The following is a 27,347-nucleotide window of genomic DNA, read 5'->3' as shown; positions in this document are numbered from 1 at the left end:
CAATTAGAAGACGAGTCTGGTTACTTCAAATAAAAACAAAATACCTGAATATTAAAATCACCTGGCTTGCACTGGCTTAAACTTTGATTTCAAGACAAGTTTGGATCTTTTCTCCAACCAAACAGGAAAGCATGCTTTGGCGAGTTACAGATAGGCACAATGTTTCTGTAGCCGGAGATTGTTTTGATGTTACTTAGAGTTTGATGATGTTCCAGTAATATCTCAAGCATAATTCTGTGGTTGCTTGTTTTTAAATATAGAAACCCATAGGTTTTTCTGTTTTTGTTTTGTGGGTTCTTTTGTTCCCCAGTGGGATCAGTTTGTTGCAGTTATGCAGGTCATCACACAAACTGTCGGGAATATTGTCAAGCAATTTTTCGGACGGATTCTTCTCCTGGTCCTTCCCAAATTAAAGCAGTTGAAAACTACTGTGCATCTATTAGCCCTCAGCTGATACATTGCGTGAACAACTATACACAGTCATATCCAATGAGGAACCCTACAGATAGTGAGTATTAAAATTATTTTATTTATGAAAATTATTTTTAAAAAACTGAGGATTTTATAGTGTAAATTTTATTATACAAATAATATTATTGTATAAATCTGCTGTATAGATTATAGAACTACCTTTCTATAGTCATATCAATTTATACAAAGATAAATTTAGGTGTATAAGGAAAAATTTCTTAACAGTGAGGGTGACAGAGCACTGGAAGAGGCTGCCCAGAGAGGTTGTGGAGTCTCCCTCTCTGGATATCTTCAAAACCCGCTTGGACGCAGTCCTGTGCCACGTGCTCTAGGTGACCCTGCGTGTGCAGGGGGGTTGGACTAGATGAGCTCTAAAGGTCCCTTCCAACCTTCAGCATTCTATGATTCTATGATTGTTGATAACCAGCTTATAAATTCTACTTATCTGTTCTTGCTTTTCTTCAGAGTTCATTATGCTTGCATTTAAAGGAAGTGAAAGAACTATAGTTATTGGAGTTAATTTTCAAAAATGCTTCTGCAATACTTTTCCTAAAGTCTGACATGTATTGTGTCTTGGTCGTTGTTATATGCTGGATAATTAACTTTTTTTTTTTTTTTTTTTTTTTTTAACAGGTTTATATTGTTGCGATAGAGCAGAGGACTATGCATGTCAGACTGCTTGTAAAAGAATTCTAATGTCAATGAAAACAGAGCTTGAAATTGTTGACGGACTCATAGAAGGCTGTAAAACGATGCCTCTTCCTCAAGATCCTCTTTGGCAATGTTTTCTTGAGAGTTCAAGATCTGTTCACCCAGGAGTGACTGTGCACCCTCCGCCTTCAACGGGCCTTGATGGGGCTAAGCTCCACTGCTGTGCTAAAGCAAATTCTTCCACCTGTAGGTCAGTGTCCCTTTACTCATTTCCAGTTTTGAAAGTGCTTCACAAGGTGTCTGGTGCCAGCTCCTTGCCAAAGATCCTGCTGCGTGCTGTAAATCACGCATTGACTTCCACGAGTTGTCTGCGATAAATGGATTTGGGTGTGATGGGTGACACGTTCTGCCCATCCCAACAAATACTGTTTTAGGAAGGGAATTGCACTTTTCTCATTTCCAGCACTAGCTTATTTTAGCAGAAACACTAGGCTAGTGCAGTCTGTTTTTATGGTGGTAGTAGCTAATACAGCAATACACGGAGGAGGCCATAAGCAGCTGCTAATGAGAACTAAGGGGAAAGTGATCAGTACAATGATTAAAATAAACTCTTTTTTTACATTGTGATTTAACTAAACAAAACAACTTGAATATGTCAGGATTTTACAGGGAAAGTTTTGTAAGAAGGTCTTAGAAGTATGATTTTTGCACCAGTGCAATCAGTGTATCTTTACTTTCTGGCTTTGATATTGTGTTCTGGAAATTGAACCTTCCTTATAATTTTCAGTACAGTAGACTTAAGATATGGAACCTCACTGTACTATTAATTTGTGAACAGTTTCACAGCCACTGCGAACAAAGTGGCCTGGCTATTTCTAACACCAGGAAAGAACTGAAATTCAGGCAACGACCTCAAACATCAGGGCAGAGGAATAAATGTAGTTTTGTTTTCCTAGCTTTCCTGTAGCAGGAGAAGATGTGATGTGAATGGAAGAGTGAGTTTAGAATTTGTTCATTGTCCTGTCAGGCTGGTTTAGTACATATAAAATTGGTGGGATACTTCTCCCCTCATTAGTTCGGGTTTCTTGCAAACTCCACCTTTTTCTTTGTGTTACATTTTGCAGTTTAATGCTATGAAGTTTTTCAGTCTTACTAGTTTAAAATTTGATAGAATTCTTAAAGAAAACTGGAAAATTTAGAAAGTTTGCCTGCTGAGTTGGGTTATATAAGCACAGAGTTTGGATCATCTTCCTTATTTTGTGGTCACTAACACAGATTTCTACATTTGCTTAGGCTACTGTGATGAGCTGTGAAACTGTACGTTCTGTTACAATATCAGAAAGACTGCTATTTTTTTCATTTCATTTTTTCTTTATATTTTTTCAGAGAGCTCTGCACTAAGCTTTATAGCACGAGCTGGGGCAATTCACAGAGTTGGCAAGAATTTGATCGCTTTTGTGAGTATAATGCAGTAGAAGTTTCCATGTTGACCTGTTTAGCAGATGTACGAGAACCTTGTCAGCTGGGCTGTAGAAATCTTACTTACTGCACTAATTTTAATAACAGGTAGGAGAGAGATCTGTTTTTAGATTTTGTCACTGTCTTTCTATAAATCCTTTTAGGTAACAATTTAAAAATAAGTTTTCTTTAGAAGATTTTTGGAATTGTATTTAAGTGTCATTGCAAAGTTTACTAGAACAGCTAACCTGTGAACTTCTAAGATGTCATCCCGTATTATCAACATATTCCTCTGTCTTATTGTATAAATAATTGTCATGATTACTAGGTTCCTGTGTATTATAAAATATGGTAGAATTGCTTTAAAAATGTTATTTTACTGTTAACATTTTCCTGAGTATTAGATTTTATCCTGATGGTTTACTGGTTTTCAAAATTCTGTTTCTTTTAGAGATATTTCTGTGTTTTTGCGCCCTACAGGGCAAATTGATCATTTTTAAAATGCTGTCTGAATTAAGGTTCCAAGTGAAATATTTTTAATACTTTAGAAATGTGTTTGAAACTTCCTTGTTAGTTAAGAACTCTGGCTTCTTGAACTAGTATAAGTGGCAGGACTATTATTACATGAATAATAGCATATATGTGTGATACTCCTTTTTTTCAACCTGAAGGTTGACTTAAAAGAAAATAAATAAATAAATATTAGGAACTTCTGTATGAATGTTTCCTGATGAATCAGGAATGCAAATTACATAGTCTATTTTTGTCCAAACTTAATCTATTTGATCCAGAATTTCAACCTTGAGATGTAGAGAGCTTATTTTCATTCAAATATTTTTTCAGTCTTACTTAATTCTGGAAGGAATTCATGTCTTATGCTACAGACGGCTAGCAGTATCAAGATGGTAGAATTCATACAGTGAAAAGTAAAGCTTATGTTGTTCTTTTCCTTTTCTGGGATACTTACAATATCTCATTATTTTAGACCAACAGAGCTTTTCAGGAGCTGCAATACTCAGTCAGACCAAGGAGCTATGAATGACATGAAGCTGTGGGAAAAAGGGAGTATTAAGATGCCATTCATAAATATTCCTGTTCTTGATATTAAAAAATGTCAACCAGAAATGTGGAAGGCAATTGCCTGTTCATTGCAGATTAAACCTTGCCACAGCAAATCTAGAGGAAGTATTATCTGCAAGTAAGTACCTTTAAAAAGAAGTCAGCTGATAGGTTCTGCAAAGGTTTTCTTTAGAACTGAAAAGCTACTGTAGGATTGTGGTTCATATTAGAGGAGACAAATGTGGAAGGGATGTGAGCTCATGTTACCTGAAACTCCTACTTGCTCTTACTTGAATCTTCATCACTATAGACTGAAGGTGCTTGCTTGTTAATAAGAGGTATATGTGCTTCCATTGGAAAAGGGATTTTTTGTTCATTTGTGCCGCCTGTAAACCTTCTTTCTTCTCTTCAATTTTAACATATGGGTAATTTTCACCTAGCAGAGACAAAGGTCTGTGAAATATATGAAACTCTGAGAATAGATGATTGGGTAGAAAAAAAGAGTGGGGATTAGTACAGGTAGTGAGGTATGAGCTGAAGTTTCATTAGACATTACTAAAGGAAGGAAATGCTTGGTCTTGAAGAAGTTCATATGAGGCCATAGAAAATATAGACTGACCAGACCAAAGTAAAGGAACAGCAGTGGAAACAATTGTTCCTGCCTTTGTAGCACATTTTTTTTTCCTGTATTCATATATGCAAAGTTTTACAAATATATTATCACTTTGTTGTGAGAGGGTGTAGAAGGGAGAGGTATAATTTCAGGAAGGGGAAGAAAGTGGGAAGCAATATTTTCATGCAAGACCTTTTTTCTTTAAGTAGTGTTCATGAAGTTTTCCTTATTTATCTAAAGATCAGACTGTGTAGAAATACTAAAGAAATGTGGAGATCATAATAGATTTCCTGAAGGCCATACAGCTGAAAGTATTTGTGAGCTCTTATCTCCAACAGATGACTTGGAAAACTGCATTCCTTTGGATACATACCTGAGTAAGTATCAACATACCTATGCAACAAAACTAGAACGCAAAATACTTTGGATGCTTATGATTGCTTTTAATCATTTCCATTATTCTTTTAGCGAAAATTTTAATTTAATTTCAGAAATATAAGTATTTATTTAGCATTTTAGAAAATTGCTTGTTCAGTTAGCCATTATCTCACTGCATTCATTCCTTCTGTTTTAGAAAATTCTTGCAATCACTTCTACACTAATGGGTATCAGATAATAATCTTGGCCTATTAAAATTTATCTATTTAAGCCTGGTATGTTAATTTTTTCCTCAATCCTAGAAAATTTGAAAATAATAAGATTTGGTTAGAAAGAGCTACAATTGAAAGCATACTTCAACATCTAAACTAATGTTGATTCAGCTGCAATTGGAATCGCAGAATGGTTGAGGTTGGAAGGGGCCTCTAGAGACCATCTAGTCCAACCCCCCTGCTCCAGCAGGGACACCCAGAGCACGTGGCACAGGGTGGCATCCAGGTGGGTTTGGAAGATCTCCAGAGAAGGAGACTCCACAGCCTCTCTGGGCAGCCTGTTCCAGGGCTCTTGTCACCCTCACAAGAAAGAAGCTCTTCCTCATATGGAGATGAATTCCTTTCAATTCCAAAGAGACAGTGTGGTGGTTCTTTCCATTTAGCCGTTGCTTTTATGTGATGTTTTCCCTTTTCTTCTCTTGTACAAAGAGAACATGGTTAGTGAGCTAAAGGAAAACAAAAGCTAGTTATATCATAGAAGCTTATCAGTAATACCACACTTTGTACTTAATCATGGATTGTGGATCTTCTCTTGTGGATCATCTTCTTGTGGATTAAACTGCTTTTTAAGAGATCTCACTGGTCATCTCTTTGTATATTTGTCATATAGACAGAATTATTTAATAATTATTATTAATTATTAGCAAATTTTGTTTGTGAAGTATAATTCAGGCCACCATTTCTGGAGATTGAGGATTTAGCTTTTGAAATGAGCTAGCAAATTAATTTAACATTTCAACCATCTATGAGTATGATTTAAAAAAAATAGTAAAGAGTTCTCACAGAAAGGTCAAAAGCACTTCACTTAATCAAGTGCAAGAAATATCATGCTTTATTGCAGAAATACAGACCTCATGTGAATCAGTATAAATTGCCTGTATTCTGTTTTCAGGCCCAAGTTCTTTAGGTAACATTGTAGAAGAAGTTACACATCCATGTAATCCAAATCCATGTGCTGCTAACCAGTTATGTGAAGTGAATAGAAAAGGATGTCAGTCTGGGGAACTGTGTCTTCCGTATTTGTGTGTTCCAGGTAAGGATTTTGGACTTCTGTTAATGTGATTTTTTTGCTGTAAGTATCTGATACTGAAACTTTGTTGAAAGTTTTAAAATGAATTGCTGGTAACTCAAAAGAGAAGGAACTGTTGTTAAAATTTATCTTTACAAAAGCTGTACTCAGTGTTCCAGCCCTCTTCAGTTTCCTGTATGATGTCTTTTTATTTTCCAGTGAAACAAACATCATCTCAGATACATTACCTGTTTTGGTTCAGAATAAAAAAAAGCCCATGTGTGATCAGCCTTCAGCCTGCTGTTTAAGATTACAGAAATACAGCAGTGCAAATATAATGTAGCTCACTGCTTCTGCATTCACCAGGGCATGTATAGTAGCGTTCTCATTTTTAGCCATATTTTGGTAATTTTCTTCATTGGTAAAATAAATGGACTTTCTATCTTGCCCTGAAATTAATTAAAATTGTACTATTGGTCTTGAGATGGCATTTTGTGGGGTCTGAGAATCTGATCAATTGCAGGGTGATGTAGATCAAAGTGTAATACTAGGTGCAATTGTCACAAATTGTCCTTCATAGATCAGGCCAACTTTCAAAACTTCTCCAGAGGTTTTCTGATAACTATTTAGGTCTAAGTTTATTAGTACTCAGGCTTTTGCTTAAAGGGCTGTGCTGTTGCTTGAACCTCTTCATTCACTTCACGGTGCCCAAGTTTAAGGCTCTGGAAAGAAGTGAGAAGCAGCATAATAGGTTTGCCTCTCTTCTTCCTTCTAGTACTTGGTTTTTGTGGCAGTACTGCAGCCCTCTTTGAACTTCATCTCTAATACTGTTTGTTCATTGTTTGAGTAGAGCAAAAGACAGAACTGCAAGACAGAAGTTACATCCCTCCCCAAATCAGTTTACTTCCTCTGTTTTTGTCTGTTTTCAGTCTTAATGATTGACAGTTTCCAGAGATTTCGCAGAATCGCAGAGTGGTTGAGGTTGGAAGGGGCCTCTAGAGATCGTCTAGTCCAACCCAGCAGGGACACCCAGAGCATGGGGCACAGAGCAGCATCCAGGCAGATTTTGAAGATCTCCAGAGAAGGAGACTCCACAGCCTCTCTGGGCAGCCTGTTGCAGAGCTCTGTCACCCTCACAGGAAAGAAGTTCTTCCTCACATGGAGGTGGAGCATCCTGTGTTTTAACTTGCACCCCTTACCCCTTGTCCTGTCACCGGCCATCACGGAGAAGAGTCTGGCCCCATCCTCCCTACAGTCACCTCTCAGATGCTTGAACATGTTGATCAAATCCCCTTTCAGCCTTCTTTTCTCCAGACTAAACAGGCCCAGCTCGCTTAGTCTTTCCTCATATGACAAATGCTCCAGTCCCTTAATCATCTTTGTGGCTCTCTGCTGGACCCTTTCTGGAAGCTCAATGTCCTTCTTGTACTGGGGAGCCCAGAACTGCACCCAATACTGCAAGTGCAGCCTCATCAGAGCTGAGTAGAGGGGCAGGATCCCCTCCTTCGACCTGCTGGCAGCAGTCCTCCTGATGCAGGCCAGGATCCCATTGGCCTTCTTGGCCATGAGGGCCTCATGGTTAACCTGTTGTCAGCCATCTCCACAAAGCTGCTTTCCAGCAGATCAACGTCTAATCTGTACTGGTGCCTGGGGCTATTACTCCCTGGGTGCAGGACGCTACCCTTGTCCTTGTTGAACCTCATGAGGTTCCTCTCTGCCCAACTCTCCATCCTCTCTAGGTCTCTCTGAATGGCAGGGCAGCTCTCGGGAGTGTCGACCACTCCCCTCAGTTTGGTGTCATCTGCAAACTTGCTGAGGGTGCAGTCTGTGCCCTCGTCCAAGTCACTGATGAACAAGTTGAAGAGCACTGGGCCCAGTACTGGCCCCTGCAGGACACCACTGGCCACAGGCCTCCAACCAGACTCGGCCCCATTTATCACCACCCTCTGAGCTCTGCCATCCAGCCAGTCCTCAATCCACTTCACAGTCCACTCATCCAGTCCACACTTCCTATGAGGATGTTATGGGAGACTGTGTCGAAAGCTTTGCTGAAGTCGAGGTAGACCACATCCACAGCTCCCCCATCATCCGCCCAGCTGGTCAACATTCTACGATGAGGTATCAGGTTCGTCAGACACAACTTTCCCTTGGTGAATCCATGCTGACTATTCCTGATCACCTTCTTTTCCTTGACATGCCTGGAGATGGTCTCTAGGATGAGCTGCTCCATCACCTTTCCAGGGATGGAGGTGAGGCTGGCTGGCCTGTAGTTTCCCATCTCCTCCCTCTTGCCCTTTTTGAAGACTGGAGTGGTGTTGGCTTTCTTCCAGTCCTCTGGTATCTCCCCTACCCTCCATGACCTCTCAAAGATGATAGAGAGCAGCTGAGCAGTGACCCCTGCCAGTTCCCTCAGCACTCTTGGGTGCCCATCCAGGCCCATAGATTTAAGGGTGTCCAGTTTGCATAAGTAATCCCTAACCCTCCTCGACCATCGGAAAGTCGTCTTCTCTTTTGATTCTCTCTCTTGTCTCCAGCCTCAGTTCATGGGGCCTGGCCTTAGCAGTAAAGTTTGAGGCAAAGAAGGCATTTAGTAACTCTGCCTTCTCTGCATCCTCCCTCAGCAAGGCACCCACCCCATTCAGCAGCAGACTAACACTTTCCTTAGTCTTCCTCTTCCTGCTGATGTATTTGTAGAAGCCCTTCCTGTTGCCCCTGACATCTCTCGCTAACTCTAATTCCAAATGGGCCTTGGCCTTCCTCGTTGCATCCCTGCATTCTCTGACACTGTTCCTGTATTCTTCCTGTGTGGCCTGGCCCTTCTTTCACATATGTGCTCTTTTTCTCATTGAGTTTATCCAACAGCTCCTTGCCCATCCACGCAGGTCTCCTGCCTGCCTTGCTCGACTCCTTTTCTTATAGGAATGCAACGATCCTGAGCTTGGAGGAAGTGGTGTTTGAAATTTGCTGCAAAATATTTGTTTGAGATTTGCTGCAGTTCAGCAGTTACTTCTAGTATAATTTTAATTTTAACTTTTTTTTTTTTGCTATTTATTCTTTGCAGTTTTAAAACTTTTTTTCTTCTTTTCCATATTTTTTTACTAGTTTTCCTGCTGTTTCAGAATAAACATTCTGAATAATAAAGGAAATGTTTATGTATGCCAATATAAGGAGTTCTTCAGTGTTCTTGTAATAGGTGCAAGTAGGGCAGGAAGATAAAATATGTAAAAGGAGAAAAACAAAGCTTCGAGTCTTTAATTCAGATTCTCTCATGGGGGAGAAATGACATGCAAATAACATATGACTCCTACAGAACTGTGGAAAATGAGTTTCCTTCAGAACTGTTGAAGTTACCAATCTTTTTTTCTGTGAATCTCCGTTTCTGTAAATACTGCAGAGCATTGTCTCAAGCAAGCATCTTCCCTGCATACTGCTTTTTGACTTTACAAAATTTGTCTGAAATGCAAGAGCAAGACTATTTTAAATAACTAGCACTGTTGTTTGCACAAAGATCTACTTTCTGTTGACAATGAACAAATCTTTTGCTTGTAGAGCATAATTTCTGTTTCTTCACGTATCTAGATACACCTGTAACTTTTTTACAAATCAATCGGTATTAGTTATTTTTGGCATTGATACTTGCCTAAAATTTAATTTGAACACAATTTTCTCTTTATAGGTTGCAAACTGGGGGAAGCTTCAGACTTTATTGTCCGTCAGGGTACACTTATTCAGGTTCCATCATCAGGTGGTGATGTTGGTTGTTACAAGATTTGTACCTGTGGGCACAGTGGGTTGCTAGAAAACTGCATGGAAATGCATTGTGTTGATCTCCAGAAATCATGTATTGTTGGAGGCCAAAGAAAAAGTAAGTATTAGAACAGTAAGGATGTCTTCCAACAGCGTGTTTTTTTAAATAATGAATTGTCCACATCCCTATATATGATACTTACTTAATTTTTATCTTTTTTTAAAAAAAAAATTTACTCTGTGAGCAGGATTTCCCTCAAAAGGTGTTGGCTTTTTTTTTTTTTGCCTTGCTCCTTTCTGAAAGCTAATTTGTGGGCCCAGATCTCCATATGTGTGTGTATTCCTGCACTGAGCCTGCATCCAAGTTTCTGTTAAGTTTCCAAAAAGCTTTCTTGTTCCCCACTCCAGACAGCTGCACAGAACTACTTGCAACTTGTTTGCTTGTTATGACTTAAATTATGTCTGCCACAGCTGTCGCAGAATGATAAAGCCTTGAATGAAGATGATTACTTTTTACCTATTAATGAATTACAGACAGGGGGAGAGAAATGAGCACATCAGATGAGTTGTTGCATCCTGCCTTAAACTGCCTCGAGTATGGCAGTTTTATGTAAAATTAATTCGGGAAGAAATGTATATTAAAGCGTAACCCTTAATCTAGATTGTTAGCCAGAGCTTGAGAGCTCTATGTGCCACTCTTGAATCTTTAGCTTTTTGAGTATATTTCTTATTGCAGCTTTAGATTGGCTGTAAGAAAGTCTAAATTTGAGCATGCCTCTAAAGGATGAAGTGTTGGCTTCCATGTTTGGCTAATTTATCAAAAACACATGTGAAAGACTTTTTCTTGAAATGATTAAAGCAAAATCTAATGGAAGACAGAAACGGCACTTGTAAAAAAAATCGAGTAAGGGAAACTAAAGGAACAATTGATAATGAAAGTATTATATCTGTGTAATGAATATGAGTATGTAGTCCCTCTGGTATTTGTACATTAATTATAATAACTTACATAATTTCCTTTGTTTTAAGGCCATGGAACGTCCTTTAGGATAGACTGCAATGTCTGTTCTTGTTTTGCTGGAAACTTGATATGTTCTACACGGCAGTGTCTGAACGAGCATAGTTCAGAAGATGAACGTCGGAAGTTTACAGGTAACTCTTCAACCCACAGAAATTTCAAACTTGTTATTTTTAGCAAGAAGATTAGCTCTCTGGCTTGCGGTGTTAATGGGAAATACCTGGTAAATTGATACAAAGATCATCTTCAAGTATTTATTTCGCTATGTCCAACCTACACTTTAAAAAAAATGCATGCTTTTTTTTTTAAAAAAAAGAAAAAAGAATAATTTAAAAAAGGTAGTACTGGAAAATAGATCTTGGAAAATAGGAAACCTGTAAAAATAGGCAGAGACAGGATAGTGCGACGTAAGAGAAGAAGAAAAGAAGAATAATTTGGGGATTAAAGGGAAGAAATGGGGTATAATCAGCAATGAGACAGTAGACTGAATTCCCTCCCTACTACCTATAAATATAAATGCTATAGGTAAATGCTAAATTACAAGGGAGAAGAAGCAGCAGCAGATCTGGTACATCTTCAGGTTTGCAAGAGAACGGAGGTGTCTTAGTGAACCCTCACATGTTTTCTGGAAAACACGGAGGAAAATAAGCGTGTGCCAGCTTCCCTTTTTGTGCTGCTTTTCCAGGTCTGCCATGTAACTGCGTGGAGCAGTTTGTGCCGGTGTGTGGTCAGAACGGGCGCACCTACCCGAGCGCCTGCATCGCGCGCTGCGTGGGCCTCCAGGACAGTCAGTTTGAGTTTGGATCGTGTATCTCCAAGGACCCCTGTAACCCCAACCCCTGTAATAAAAACCAGAGGTAAAAGCAAAATGTGTTTTAAGTTCTTTGACAGTTGCTATTCAGAAATCAGATATATTTTTTCTTTGGTGTGTTGTTTATTGTAATAACTTTCTACAGTGAAGACAAAATAGATTTTGGAAGAAATCATTTTCTATTTATGGCGTTAATAATGGACTTAGATGACCTCCAGCTCTGGGTTCTTTTTATGTAGTTTTAAATTCGTTGTGCAGGTCTTTTAGCAATAAAACAAAATTGAAGTATTACTTCAAAAATAGGAGAGCCAATTTTTTTTGAAATGGCATTAATTGATGGGACATGTTAATACTTTGTCTCTGCTTGAGACTCTCTTCTCTTTTTTTATTTAAAAAAAAAAAAAAAAGCATATGAAATTGAAGGCTGGACTTAATCTGGCTTGCTTGGTCAGTAATGGCTATACTTTTTTTTTTTTTTTTTTTTTTAATTGCCAAGATAGGAAGTATCTATCACTCTGGAATGCTTAATCTTCTCTTGCACAATGAGGTTGATATCGTTGAAAAACTAATGTCTTCACAATTAATGGGTTTTCCAGGTAAGAGGAAAAAAAAAAAAAAAGCTCTATAGACAAAAATATTGCTGTGTAGTAGTGACAGGAGGAAATTAGACACTTATTACAGAAGTAAAAGTGTGTGACTTTGAATGTTAGTCTCTGTCTTCAATTTTCTCTGTATTGTGCAATACTGCAGTCTGTCTTGAATTTTTCATGTTCTGTTTTGAAATAAAGCCTCTACAGGAACTTGTGTGATACCGTGCTGTCATGAAGGCTGCTGCTATTTTTCTATGCCTTGATGGAGAAAACTGCAAAAAACACTCTCATTTTGTACTTGTAGTAATAGTTAAAGTGTTGGAAAGTATGACTTTTAAAGCTGCCTTTGGGATGTATATTCTTTTTTTGCTTTAACTTTGAAACTTAATAATTTTCATTTTTTTTTAGGGGGGAAAAAAAGCCCATTTTAAATCTCTTGTGTGATTAGAAATCATTTAAGGCCTTACATTGCCCTTACATTTAAAGCAATTTCTAAGTCTTCCCTAGTATAAAATGGAAATGTGTAAAGCATAGGACAAAAAGAATAAGGCCACATTGCATGTGATCCAGGTAGCATTGTATTCGTTTATAGAAAAGAGATTGTTAGAAAGTCCATTTTGACCCTTCATCAGTCTGTTCATCAAGTTCTGCTGGCTGGCAGCACTCTAACTAGCAGAGGGATCTCTTGCAGGAAATATAGCAAATGTTCTGCACATTAGGCCTTGTAAGGTATGTATTTAATACAAAGAGGAAAGCATTTCTGCTGTTTATTGCTCTTTACTTCTTATCTGTGAAGGCTTAAGAGGCGTGACACACCCAAAAGGAAATTAGATCAGTACTAGGTTTTCCTTTCTTAAGGGAGAGTTAGTCTTGACCTCTACAGTATTATTCTTTTCCCTTGCAGTTTACTGTTTTGATTCTTCTCTGCCTTTGCTTAAATATACATTTGCAAAGTAGAGCTTAGGAATAGACAAGAAGTTGTTTCGTTTTGGGGAGAAAAAAATCTAAAATCTATAGAAAAATGCTAGGTAAAAGGTGGATAAAGGTTCATTTTTATTTAGAATATTTAGATTTTTTTTTGCATCTGTTGGCTAAGTGGGGTGTGAGCAAGTTCCCGGTTTGTGTTGAAACCTGAAATTGGTTATGCACTGTGTTTTGTCCCTTGCTTTTCCTGCAGTTCTCCTTGACCATACTTAGCTCTAAAACACTGCAGAAGCTGTCACTACTTAATATATTTTCCTGAGTGTTTTGAGACTTAGGAAAAAAAAAATCCTGTGTTTTGATAATAGTATTGCTTTATGCAGGTGTATACCAAAGAAGCAAGTTTGCTTGACAAGTTTTGGAAAGTTCGAATGCAGCCAGCACGAATGTGTGCCAAGGCAATTAAACTGTGACCAGACACGGGATCCTGTTTGTGACACAGACAACGTGGAATACAGTAACTTGTGTACTTTATACCAAAAAGGAAAAAATTTATCATACCGAGGACCGTGCCAGGTATGAAGTGGTTGTAGCAATGAGTATCACATGTTCTTTGATGTTCAGCTTTTCATATTGTGGTGGTTTAGGCTTGCAAAATGTTTTTGTTGAAATTGATGCTTCAAAAGTATAATTTTAACTTCGGTCCTAGAAAAGTATTTAACGCAAAACGATACCCAGGACTTTGACAAATGTGTCTTGCTTTGATTAACAGTTTCCTCAAAACAAATCAAAAGCTTTGCTTCTGCATTTTTGAGGGGCAAATAGTCTGTTTATATGAAGTCTTCCCATATTTTTTCCATTAGTAAGGCTTACATTGAGGTATGTTTATAATAATTGCTGTGGTTCCTTGGATAGTTAAATGTTAGTTTTCATCAAGATCAAATATCATTTTAAAAAATGAAAATTAATGACCAGTTATTATTGGGCACATATAGCTTTACACTAAATCTGATTTTTCAGACTTATTTTGAGACAGTTAATGAATATGGCAGCACAGTGTTACCTGTGTGATAACTCACATGATAGCATAAATAGCAAAGTTAGAGGTTTGGACTGGCTGCTGTCTTGGCAGCAGCAACTGCATAAAAAACCCTTTTGTTTGTGCCCTACCTTTTTGCAAGCTTGTTGTTCATGATCTGTTTACGCCTTGTTTCTTTGAATACTATAACATTTTCCTTAGCTGCCCTGAATCAGATCAATCTTCAAACCAATACCTCAAAACAGATTAGTTATTCTGTGCCACTGTCCCGTACACTGTTTGTCACTTCTGTTGCCTTACCCTTGACCCAGGAGATGCTCTTCAAAGTTGCTGACCTACTGCTTATGCATTACTCATCTTTTTTTTTCTTTTTTTTTTTCCTCCAAATGATCAACATGAATTTGAGACCTTTTTATCTCAGCTGATGGACGTTCCTAGAAGTAGAGAACACTTCTTTAGCTCTTTCTGTATTATAAGTGCTCCTTTAACCTTCTTTTTCTTTCTGCCTTCTCTTTCCTGCAGAAAGATTTTTTTTTTTCAGCAATCTTCTTCAGTAAAGATAATAATTCTTGCCCATTAGATACTTCATGAGATACTGAGGGGGAATGTACCAGCCTTGAATATTAAGAATGAAATATTGTATGGCTTTTCCTCCCCTCCCAGCAATTATAGGTCTAGTTGTATCCTTGTTCAGGAAGTCTTCTGACACGTTCAGTCTCCTGATTTTCTGTTTATAGGGAAGAGGGCATACAACATACGTGAGATACAAAGCTCTTGTGATGCTCACGTTTACTTGTCCTCTGTCCATTTTGTTGTTAGGTATGTAGCATAAAAACTGCAACAGTCTTGCTACAGGGATTAAATAATGTGGTGACCTACTTAGTTTAAACCAATTAATAGCTCATTTAAACCTGAGGAAGAAATTACATACTGAGCTGTTTCATTTCACAGGAATTTGGACAACGGTACTAGTCGTACCTTGTCTGTGAAGGGTCAGTAATTACACTGATTCTGTCTGGGGTCCAGAAAGCAAAGTTTTGTTGGCATTTGCTCGTTTTGAGCTAATGTTTGGCAATGGGCAGAATAGGAAGAAACTTCATTGCATATCATTTTTGCATGTATTTGAATCAAATGATACTTTGGATATGCTTTTATTAGAGAAAAGGACACGAATTTTATAGGTGTAAAGACAACTGTACGACAATAATAAATATTTTTGTCAGAGCTCTGTAGTAATGGTTTTATTCTCTTGAACTAAACTTAAATGTTCAACTTATAAAACTAAGGTGTTAGAAATACACATCCATACATTGTATTTTAAAAAGAGAGAAATGCATTCAGAACTCATTTCACTTAACATTTTATGTTTTTTCTTAATACTAGTTTTCCAATTAGTTAGTTTGTCCTACTGCCTGTTTCTGAGATTCTGCCTTGCATTCCTCTACTGCCTTCTTTAAGTACTTCTTTTTTGTATTTAATACCTATTGATAAATATTCAGCTCATTCTAGTTTTCCTACCTTTTGAACGTTTAACCATATTAGCAGCAAATTCTCATTGAACTTCTTTTGCCAGAGGTTACGTCCACTCTAAGCCCTGGTCTTTAGCATGAACTGGTTGAGCTATACAAGGTTTCTCGTGCGTTTCAGCCGTTCTGCAAGTCAGCGGAACCCGTGTGTGGCCACAACGGCGAAACCTACAGCAGCGTGTGCGCGGCCTACTCGGACCGCGTGGCCGTCGACTACTACGGCCCCTGCCAGGCCGTCGGCGTCCTCTCGAACTACGGCTTTCACGCCGAGTGTGCTTTTGTGAAGTGTCCCCTGCTTCCCGCCACCGGCTGCAGGCCCGTTGTTGCTCCAGGTACGTCAATTCATTCTAGAATTTTCCCGCAGGTAGTAGAGCGTCTCCAGGCTCTCTGTGTAAATCAGGTTTGTGTTTGGAATGAAACCTAGAAGCTTCAGAATATTTATTCCATTATGTGTTTGGGATAAATATGAGGAAAAATGCAGTGAATGGAGGCTAGATTGCCGAGGGCTACAGCAAGGCCAGTATCAGGACTCAGCAGCGTAATTCTGAAGTGGAAAGGCCTTTTCCTTTAGGAATGATGCACCGTCAGGCTTCAGAAACTTCTGCCTGTCCTAGGACTTGGTTGAGAGAAATGAATGAATTCTCTAGTGTCTAGGGTAGAATATTGGTGGGATTTGGATGAGTAACTCTCTGAATTGGCAGCGCAGATAATGCACTGGAATGCCAAACTGCATTCAAAGTACAATGTGCAGAGTAACGAAGGTCATATTTAATAGAAGACATACCAGAAATAGGAGTCAGATACCACTAGTATTTACCACTAGTACTATGAGAAAGGATAAAAGTAAAGTGAAGGTTTTACAGTTGTGGCATTTTGAACTATTTCTTTTTTTAGTTTTATTTCCACAAATATTGTCTCTGAGAGACAGGAACTAATCAGGTAACCTCGTTTTGAAAAATAACTTTGTTTTATGCATGGGTTGCGGTGGTTTTGTGTTGTTTCCTTTTGCCCGCTGATTTGAAATAGCTGTGTGCTCTAATAGTATATCTAATATTGTAAATATCTTCAAAGGAATGTAAATTATTTATAAAAAGCCAAGTGAAATATCAGCCCACTGGTTCTGAGACTCCGAGAGGAAGCGAGGAAGCAGTAGGGGAAATACAATATGCTTCTGTGCAAATAAGAATCTGTCAGATAAATTGCTTTTCCTTCCTTACCATATAAAGATACTGATTTCTAAAATGGTATAATTGCATAATTAATGTTTGCAGTGTCATATTAGTATTCTAGCTATTTCTGTTTTTGAAATTCACTATGTTTGTAGTTGTCACATGCAAACATACACCTAGTACCTTTCCTTGCAATATACCATGTGCCTGCGTTTTTAGCTTACAGTAGTGTATCGTATTTAAGCAATTGAAAATTTACCTTTTTGCTTTGCCTATAGTAGCTAGTGCATGCTGAAAGGCAACTGATTTTGCATTGTCAATTTTCTAAACATAAAGGGGCTTGGATACTGTATGATTCTGCTGTTAATTTGAAAGATTTACTGTGTTCTGGTAGTTTTGCTGTTTTCATTTAAAATTAACATTCAACTTTTGACCTCTGCTTATTTTAGCTAAAGTAAAAAGAATTTGCTTTTATTTCTGAGGTGTTTTTTGTTTTTATTGCACAGGAGCCTGCTGCCCACTGTGTGCTGGAATGCTGAGAATCTTATATGACAAAGATAAGCTGGATACTTTTGCAAAGGTAAACAGTTTAATGTTCCTTCTGTTTAAATGGTTCATGGAAAGGTCAAGTTATTACACATTCCCTTAAAAATTTAACATATTATGAAACTTTTTTTCTGTAGATTGGTTTGTTTTTCTTTATAGAGTTTGCATGCTCCTTTATTTCTTAATATTCAGGCATGAAATTTGAATTACACTGCAAAACAAAAGAGAATTAAAGTAGACCAAAACAAGCACATTCAAGTTTGAAGGAGTTTAAATGATTTATAACAGTAAAGACAAATGTGTAGGGAACAGGTAGGTAATAGCAGTCATTACATGGTAGTAATAATTACATTAATTACGTGGTAGCTCAGAACTGAGTTAGCATTTGTTATTTATGGCCTTTTTGGCAAGATTATTCTGCTCAATTACTCTTTCCCAATGTGGGTAACTTAATTCTCGCATTTAAGCCCTATGCTTAAATCAGATTTTTTACACTCTTCAGTTTAATCTTGATAGTTACTATTTTTTTTCTTTTTCTTCAGCTAAATGGTTGCTTTTGAATTTAACTTCTTTGTAAGTTAGCTTCATTCCATATTGTGGCTCTTTGAAGGCCTCCAGTTTATGATGCTTTTCTCATTTGATTGCCTGTCATTGAACAGGCAGTGTTCTTGGCCCAGCTTTCCCACATAGTGGAAGCGAGCAAAGTCCTTGCCTTTTGGCTCCTCTGCGCAGCAAATCAGATCAATGTGGCAATCGTACTTAGTGAAATAATTATGTGCAGACACATACAAATTCTCTTTTCTTTTTTAAAAAATAAAAATTTCCCCAAAAGAGTACAAAAATCTCTTTATATATTTAGAAGATAATTAAGCATTAAGAAGATAATTAAGGTCCAGGAGAGACCTTGGAGGTTAATCAAGTCCAACCCTCCTCAAAGCGTTATTAACTTCACGTGGATCAGTTTGGCGAGTCAAGCTTTGAAAATCTCCAAGAATGAAAGATTCCACAACCTGAACTCTGCTGGAATGTCCAATTTGTCAGCAAATCTCTCATACTGGACACGGTACTTCAGATGTGGCCTCAGGGGCCCTAAGTAAAAGGGCAGTAATCAAATCCTGCTGAATAGGTTCTTGCTATTGCAGCCCAGCACATGGCTGGCCTTTGTTATCTTCAAGGTGCACTGCTGGTTCGCATCCTACTAGTGATTCCTCTTGAAGACTTTGTGTGTGTGATTTATTTGCCCTTTTTTTCCACCAGTCTGTCATTGTCAGGGTTCCATCCTAGAATGTCTGCAGTTGTCATCTTTAAAGGTAGGTCTCCAAGAGTAAACTCTACAGCTTTTCAGTTCCTGGCTTATGTCATGTGGCTGTGAAAGAGTTACTGTCTTTCTAGATATTTTGGGGGGGCTTACTCTTCTTCAAGTAGTTGGTGGTAACCAAGTTGCTCTCTTGTCACTTAAAGAATACCTGGATTTAAGGGTATCATTAGTTGCTTTATTGAGAGTCCTGGTGACTCTCTGTTGTTTTTGTGTCTCAAAACAATACAAAGCCTTCATCCAAATTTAGCAACTGTTACCTACTTTGGCCATCAACTAAATGCCAGAAATGACAGAGCTCATGTTCTCCGAGTGCACAAATTGTTTCAAACCAAAAATAGAAGATAACTCCAAGATAACATTTTTACTGGTGAGTGAGGTGTGGGAGTAGATGTGAATAGTCACTATGAGCTGTTGATCTCATAGCCTGGAAGCCTCAGATCTGCTTGCTCTGAGAATTCGAGAAGAATTCACAGAGGCTGCCATTTCAATATTTTCCTTGCTTTTCTGCTTCTCCTATTTCAGGAAGCTTTTTCCTAGTACTTAGGTGTCTTTCATAATTTTTTTTATTGTTCACGGAACTTTACTGTGGCTGCAGAGTGCAGAAAAGGCCTTCATCAGACTCCGGCATCTTGTTTCTTGTTACTTTCTAGTAAAAACAGTTTTCTAAACCAGTAACTAGGTCAGAAAGTCTGAGGAGATATAAACTTCCCCAACAGAATTTTTGTTATGTAGGAATATGCACTGGGAATGTAGCCACTTGCATCCCATGTCATGTGATAGTTGCGCATTTCTCCTGTTGTCATTCAAATATATACACTAAGTCATTGTTGCGAGCTTGTCACTGGTAGTCCCTATTCATTCCCCATGTTTTTACTCATTATTCGTAATAATTATGTGATTTATATATTTGAATGGTGTGTTTCTTTCAGAGTTTCCTCAAGGCCATTTTTAGCGTATGGCACCAGAAGGCAGTGCCAGGCAATATCAGATGGGAGAGGGGTATTACAGGGGTGCGTTGCTGCCTGTTGAACTTCTGAATACCTTGCTTGGAGATTCACCCAGGCTGAATAGGAACTTGTTCAACTAGGCTCCAAGTGGAGTTTTCAGCTCCCATATGAGGAACTGACGCTTCACACACCGGCTGGACTTGCAGACTCTAATAAGGGCAATACCTGCTTTTCTCTGCAGGGGGCTATGGGAAAGGCCTTAAACAGACTGAGTTATCTTCATCAATTTGCGTGTCAGAGACTAGAATTTTAAGAGAAAATTCTTTACCTTCTGGTTAAGTGGTGCTCTTAAAATGTCACATGTTCATGTATGTAGACATACGTGTGTCCACAGGACGCTCGATTTGCTACTCTTCATTTCCGGTAACTTCTGGCACGCATGGACTCGGAAGCAGGAGAAGCAGTGCCAGGTGGCAGGTTGCTCTGTCTCCCCTGGTGGTTTCGCAGCATGGAAGTTCAGCAGCTGTGGCACAACTTGTTAGATTATTCAGAGGCACAGGCTAAATATACACACCAGTCATGAGGGTGAGGGCTGCACGCACCAAAGACATAATTGTTTTAAGAAGATATTGATTTCTTTTTTTTCCCCTTTTTTTTTTTCCTCCTCTCTCCATTCCACATTTGCTCACTGTAGTTTAGGGTTGAGTAGCTTAATCGTTAAAGCTAATTTCTAGCACATTATCAAGTTGTTAAAACTAAAGAGAAATGTAATTTTGCCTAATATCACACAATCCATGAAGTTCGTTCTTTTCTTCCAGGTGACAAATAAAAAGCCAATAACTGTACTTGACATACTTGAAAAAATCCGCCTGCATGTTTCAGTGCCACAGTGTGATGTGTTTGGATACTTAAGTATAGAATCTGAAATCGTGATTCTCATCATTCCTGTGGATCAGAACCCTAAACCATTGCAGGTAGACTATTATCATTTTATTTGTGTGTGCTTCACTTCAAAACTACTGTATTGAAAACAGTAAAATTGGATGTTTTGCTATGTGCTGAGTGACCTGTATCCAAATACTAGTGTTAGGGAAGGTAGAATGTGTTTTGAGCATCCTGCTCCTTTGGTAAGAGGCTTCTAATGTGGGTAGTTAGAAGGATGAGCTGAAGGAGCCTCTAGGCAGAGCAAAGAGAAACAATTATAAGCTGGATAGCTAATGCCAGCGATGAAATAATATCTTTTTAATTTTAAAAGGAATAGAGGTAGAGCCTTTAAATTTGCGTGTCTAAAATAGCAGCAAATGTAAGCTGATGAATATATACTTATGTCATTCAGCAGTATACTTATGTCATTCAGCAGTATACTTATGTCATTCAGCAGTATACTTATGTCATTCAGCAGTATACTTATTATTGCTATATATGCACTTATAATTGACTGACACTGACCTTAAAAAGGAAGTATGATAGCTATTTCATGCTAGCAAGCAAGCACATAAAGCTGATAGTACTACCTCTAAACATAATCCAATAAATGCAGGTCAACGTTTTTAATATTGGTATTCTAGGAGCAATAAGAACAAAGTTTGGGCTACGTACTACATTTTTTGTTATCCTGGAACTCTTGCTACATATTTAGTTTCTGCTTATAAAGACTGTGAAAGATAAGGGAAGAAAACGTCATTTTTAAGAAGGAAACAACTCTTTGACATTTTAGATTTTTTTCTGAAAGTCATGTTTTCCCTATTGACAGCATTTTATAATGAAGCCCCTTTGGGGGTTAGGTGCTGTGTCTGGTTCATTCTATTAACTTTTATATTGGTGTACTTTAAAGGATTTGGCTTTGGGAAGAAAAGGAAGAGAAAACATGCCCACAGTTTCTCTCTTATCCTTTTACAATACAAACAGAATTCAGACAGTTTCATTTCCTTGCTGTTTGGTTTCTATTAAAAGCTGCTTCCCATTTCCTTTTCATTTATATAGTCTAATTCTGTGTAGTCTGTTAGTTCTGGGATAGGCTAGGTATAGCATGTGTGTGTATAATTTTTTATATTTTATATATATATACACACACACACACGCGTAGTATAATATGATTTGATAGAATCACTGCCAAAAACCTCGTGAGTTGCAGTATCACACTAAGGCAGTCAAGGAAATAGAGTTTATTTGCTTATCTATTCCCCCCCTCCCCACCTGCTACTGGAACAACCCTGTTATATCTAACTTGAACTCAAATTCTTTCTCCTTCTTTAACAGCAAAACTTACTGTGTTTGCTCAGGTCTTGCTATTTTTTCCATTCTTCTATTTCTTTCCCATGAAAAGATTTTTTTTTTCTTTTTTTTTTACCTGATTTGGAAGAAAAATCCCAATAATTAGAAAATCTTGATTTTCCACAACTGAAGATGTCAAGGCAATATTTAGGTCAGAGACCAAATCCTCAGTCTGAAAGATATTTGCTTCTACTTATAACTTACTGTGAGCTTTTTAGCATCAACATTTGAAGCACGTCATCCATGGTAATTTGAAAGGAGCTCCATTCTTTTCCCTTTTGCTACTGCTCTGGGTTTCAGCGATAGCTCTCATAGTACAAAAGTCTATGCTTAGTTTCAGTGACTTCTAAAGACTGCTCCAAAACACTGATAAATTTTACGTTCTGACTGGAATAAAATAATTCATATATTCCTTCCTAAATTTTGCTATTTGCTAACATTTTTTGTTAAAATTTGACATGGTGAGAAGTAACTTTTTCTTTCTTTCTTAGATTGAAGCCTGCAATAAAGAAGCAGAAAAAATAGAGTCACTGATAAATTCAGACAGTCCGACATTAGCATCTCACGTGCCGCTCTCCGCACTGATTGCATCGCAAGTACAAGTTTCACTTAGCATTTCTTCTCCTTCTGTTACAGTGATGCCTGTCCTGCGCTCCCTACTCATAAGCCTTTTATTGCCCTTGTTAACATTAATATATTATACATAACTGGTTAGAAAATGTGCATAAATATTGATTTTTTTTTTAATTGTGAAGGACATTCTGAAGTATTGACATCTGCATTGAATCAAGAAAAATGTCAGATTCCCAAAAATCTCATGTATCTTTCAGTGAAGAACTAAGAGTATTTGCAATAATGCGAAAGATGATTCTTCTATTCATCGGTAGTCGGGTGCTTTTTTAAGCACAATTAAATTGTTTTCCACTGGTCTTGTAACCATAAAAATAACCTGGAAGAGTCTGACGTTATGAGTTTATGATCTTTGCAAGGAGGGACACGACAGGTTTTTTCAGCAATGAACAAATAGTGTATTGAGTTTACTGAAAAGTTAAGTTTTGTGTTATTCAGATGAAACATCATGCACCTATTTGAAACACCATTTGTGGAAGGAACAAATTGCTGCTATTTAATTACCTTACCAAAAATTTAAGAGTTTATTCTCATGTAAATATACTTTCATATTTTATTATGAAGAAAAGTTGATAGCTCTGGGCCTATTTTGGTAAAGCCCCCTTGGGTAAATATCTTCACTTGGACTAGTGAAGATTTGCAGGACATTGGGCTCAATGCTTGTAAAATGACAATCAAGCTTTATACTAGTACCTTACTTCAGTGAAGAAATTCATTCATTTTTATTGTTTTGTACATTTCAGAATCTCTTATTGGATGCAAAATTATAAAGAATCTCAGTATCTATATTTAAGTGTCATTTTAAATATTGCAGTATTTGCATGTTATCTAATGAAATTTATTCTTTAAATATGTTTAAATGTCTATACAAACAGTATGTTTTATTACTTATTGTATTTTATGCACCTGACCCTAGTCAACATGAAGTATTTTATATCAGTATTATAACCAACGTTTGAAGTATATACAAAATCTTATTTTTGCCAAAATGCTGAACTATGAAAGAAAGCACTGAAAACTCTTTGAACATATATATTACTGTAGCATGTCTGTAGCAATTATTTTCTGCTAATTCTTCTCAATGCAAAAGTATTAAAGCTTTTATTTTAATAAAAAAAAGAAATCTTTTTTTTGACCCTTCTTGTATGGTTATAGGCATCCACAACTTTGATTTGGCAAAAACATCTCTCACCATTCTCGCTGCCTCTTTTGGATCCCTTCTCTCACTCTTTTCTAGGCCGTAAGTTCTCGGAAGAGTCAAATTTTAAAAACAAACCCCCTCCTTGAGTGTTTCCAAGACCTAAAAGGTTTCTGTGCTGCACAACACTGTAGGAAGAAGGGTACTTTTTCCTTAGCACTGAAATACTAAATGAAGCCTCATATGTGGTGATTTATGTTATGGAGCTGAAATCTCTTCCTATTATATTTGAAGATGATCAATTCTACAAAGATCTGATGCAATCAACATTTGCATTATTTAAGACTGACTTTGTATAATTGGTATGATGTATGTAAAGCAGATGAGATTACATTGACCATTGATGAAACATTGATGAACATCAATAAACCAAAAACTTTCTTGTTTGTAAAGTGTTCAACACAAATGCTGCTAAATGGAAAGGTCTAGAGGGTATGTGCATTGAAAATCTCATTTTAGATACAATACTTTGAAAGTTTTGACTACTGAATCATTTTCAGATTTTCTTACGAACACTGTTAGCCTTCATTTATATATCATTTTTTTCAAAATGATAAAATAATGAATGCTTCCCCTTTTAGACCATCTTTTTTACAATAAATATATTCAAGTCTTTAAAATATACTTTAATGCTCTCTGCTTGGATATAATTCTAATTTACATCACGAGAAAGAAATATTCTTCTGTGGGCATAACATAGCATCAGTATGTTCTTTGTCTTCTATTTAAACTCTACAGTGATAGTAGGGGAAAAAAATCTTAAAGTAGTCTATTATTCTCAAAGTACTTGTATTTAGAAACAGTGGCATATATTTTAAGCACGTCTGGATTTAGCTCGTTACTGCTACAAAACTGAACCGCATTGAACTTATCCTTCTGCCTTCTTCAACAGCAACAGTCATTTTCAGAAACAGATTAATGCTACACATTTTGAAGGAGTCTTTACCTAAAGGACAATAGTAAAATATTTAAAGAGGAAAAACTGTAGCTTTTCCAATAGATGGTCAGAACTATACTGTTATATATTCTTTGAACCCCTAAAAAAAAATCCAATTCATTGTATTAACAAATGTCCAGTAATCAGACCTGCTTTTTAAAACAGAATAATTTTATTCTTCTCCCATAGTAGTCTGTGAAGCACCTTCCTCAAAGCTGCTTTCTGCTTCGTTTGGCCAACCGTAGTTAAGGGAGCGATCTGAGCTGAGGGGTGTTGATGCTTCTGTAACTGTGACATTACTTAATAATCTTCGAGATTCTTCATGGAAATAGTCACCCTTGTGTTTTGGCAAATGCCGCTTTCTGTCACTTCTAGCAGGGCTCCTCAGTTTCCGTCTTTGCGCTTGGATCTCGGCATCGGTTGCGATATTTGCAAAGGTTTTCACCTTAGTTTTCCGTTCCGGCTCTGCTTCGACGTACCGGGCTGCCAGGCGCCTCCTGCAGCCCGGCTGCGTGAGCCTGGGGGCGAGAGCTCTCGTTAGGGCCTGGGCTCGTGGCACAGGGCCCTGCTGCCCTGTCTCTGGCTGCACGGGCACTGGATACCCCTTCTCACCAGCGCTGATGGATGGTGCACGTTTCCTACTGCTCTTCCACCCACAGATTCTGCACTGGGGTGGTTAGTAGTGCTCAGTGCAAATCCATTTTTTAATTAACTTCTGCATTGTAGCAACAGCAGTAAATATACATTAAAATGCATTCACAGAGCTAGATATGTGTATCTGTCTATCCGTCCCCAGTATCACACTGTCTCTCTCTCCTTCTTTTACCCAAGCATACTTGGGCATTGCAGTTTTTCTTTGTTTTGTTGCTGCTGCTGCTTTCCTCCAGGAGAACCTACCTACACAATCGCTGTCCTGAGTTATGAGCCATTTTGGAGCATAAAAACTATGTCGAGCAACTTTGGGGAATGAAGGGTACCACTACCCTAGCTACACCATCTAAGAACAAGAACAAAGAAACAAAAGTCCCATTCTGTGATGTAAGTAGTTCCTGTGCTAATGAAGTACCAAATTCTCCAAAGTCTCCCTGGTGGCCTGGAGGCTGATTTGGTGGGAAAAGTAGCTTTGCAGAAAAGAAGCCCTGGGAATGAGGGAGGTGGGGAGGTCCTGATGGACTGACAGCAGAGCAGGAGCCAGCGGTGGGCAAAAGTTGTGGCAAAGGTGGGCTGCATCAGGCAGAGCATTGCCAGCAGCTTCAGGGAGGTGATTGTGTCCTGTAGCCCCTAATTAACACTTTTCATTAGATTTAAAGACAGCTTGGAGAACAACACACTGCTGTAATGGGGAAAGATTTTTTCTTTACACTTCTAAATAATCCCCGGGGAAAAGTATTTTCTGTCTTTTGATCAAGTTTCTAATGCCGCTTTGTGGCATAAATTGAACAGTTCTAAGCCTTTTATATACACTTCAGCATGTTACATTCAGCACTGCTTCCTTATGCATTCCCATCACAGCAGAAGCACTGCATACTTGTAGCTTTACTAGAAAAAAAATGCTAAAAAATAATTGAAGAACAGATGAATAAGAAGAGATGCTGGGATTACCAGAATGAAGACAATATTTGTAACTTTCTATCTGAAAGCAGTTTTTAACTTTCATTCAGTCTTCTGTCAGGTGTATTCTTTAGTGTGTTGCACCTTACTTCTGCTTATTTATCTATTCTTCAATGATTTTTAATATGAAATCCCTATGCTCTTAATTTTTGCTTGAACTGAGGACCTTACTTACAGGGTTTCCAGTAAAACCTCTAGTCTATACAGTGCCCTTAGGAGAAAAGCAGGGGGAAAAGCATCTTAGCTACTATCACCTGTCTCATTCTGAAGATTTCAGGAGTTTCATGAAGGACTAGGTAGTCACAGACAGCTCATCTGCCTATAAGCCTTTCAATGAAAAGAAGTCCAACTGTGTTTTTAGAGGTATCTTGTATCTGGCAAACTTTTAGAGAGTAAGCAGAATTTTCAGCTAAATCCTCTTGAAAATAATAATGAAGATTGATCCAATTGTTGCAGAAAATAGTTTGATTTTCTTTTTTCTTTTTTTTAAAAAAAATTAAAATACATGTCTTCAAATTTATTCTGACACAAAAGATATTTGACTTCTGGGTTCAAGACACAGACTGCTATTCTTAGTGTGCTTGGGCATATCCTTTACTGCACTGAGGGGCTGTACCCTGAGCCAAAGACCTGAATTACCGTAGCATTCTCCTGTTCCAGCCCCCACACACTGTTTTTTAGTCTGTAAATTACAGAGCACCAACATGCACTGGATGCAGGGAAAAAATCTTACAGGAACTGTTGTTTTGTGTGCTCTTGCCTGATTCTATAGTCCAATGTCAGATTCATTTGGAAAGGTTTCTTTCATACATTGTCAGTGAAGGATGCACAGGCATCCTATCTGCTAGCATAGAAATATAGAAATATAGAGGTATATAGAAATAATATTATAATGTAAAATTATAGGTGTGCATGATAGTTGTATTACATGCAATTTAAAAAAATGCCACAAATGTTCTTACAGCCACGATGTCAGTATGATAAGGATGACTCCAGTAGGGATAATCAAGAAAACTACCCAGATTTGCAGAATTCCTGAAAAAGACAGAGATTCTGGTGAGTGACAGAATGTGGAGCTGGGCCGGCAGCTGCCTCCGCTCTCTCTGGGCCCCCATGCTCAGCACAGATGAGCACAGAAAAGGGCTCAGACGTTC

General features: G+C 37.9%; 1 protein-coding gene across 1 annotated transcript in view; it reads left to right on the top strand.

Moving 5' to 3' along the window:
• The window catches only part of LOC148596234 (reversion-inducing cysteine-rich protein with Kazal motifs-like), a 49,199-nt gene extending 26,650 nt beyond the window's left edge, over nucleotides 1–22,549 (top strand). Inside the window, exons 10-23 of the mRNA XM_088526380.1 lie at nucleotides 311–508; nucleotides 1,105–1,372; nucleotides 2,509–2,688; nucleotides 3,566–3,778; nucleotides 4,493–4,629; nucleotides 5,795–5,935; nucleotides 9,588–9,776; nucleotides 10,688–10,810; nucleotides 11,362–11,533; nucleotides 13,382–13,574; nucleotides 15,685–15,895; nucleotides 17,239–17,312; nucleotides 20,362–20,517; nucleotides 22,309–22,549. Coding sequence (XP_088382506.1) covers nucleotides 311–508; nucleotides 1,105–1,372; nucleotides 2,509–2,688; nucleotides 3,566–3,778; nucleotides 4,493–4,629; nucleotides 5,795–5,935; nucleotides 9,588–9,776; nucleotides 10,688–10,810; nucleotides 11,362–11,533; nucleotides 13,382–13,574; nucleotides 15,685–15,895; nucleotides 17,239–17,312; nucleotides 20,362–20,517; nucleotides 22,309–22,524 — 2,471 coding nt within the window. The 3' untranslated portion in view covers nucleotides 22,525–22,549. The remainder of the gene's footprint in view (nucleotides 1–310; nucleotides 509–1,104; nucleotides 1,373–2,508; nucleotides 2,689–3,565; nucleotides 3,779–4,492; nucleotides 4,630–5,794; nucleotides 5,936–9,587; nucleotides 9,777–10,687; nucleotides 10,811–11,361; nucleotides 11,534–13,381; nucleotides 13,575–15,684; nucleotides 15,896–17,238; nucleotides 17,313–20,361; nucleotides 20,518–22,308) is intronic.
• Nucleotides 22,550–27,347: the final 4,798 nt, after the last annotated feature.

The sequence above is a fragment of the Tinamus guttatus genome, unplaced genomic scaffold (genome assembly GCF_059628265.1).
Source record: "Tinamus guttatus ecotype Peru unplaced genomic scaffold, ASM5962826v1 Tinamus_guttatus_pri_ptg000025l, whole genome shotgun sequence".
Lineage (NCBI taxonomy): Eukaryota > Metazoa > Chordata > Aves > Tinamiformes > Tinamidae > Tinamus > Tinamus guttatus.
This window is presented reverse-complemented; position numbering and strand designations above follow the sequence as displayed.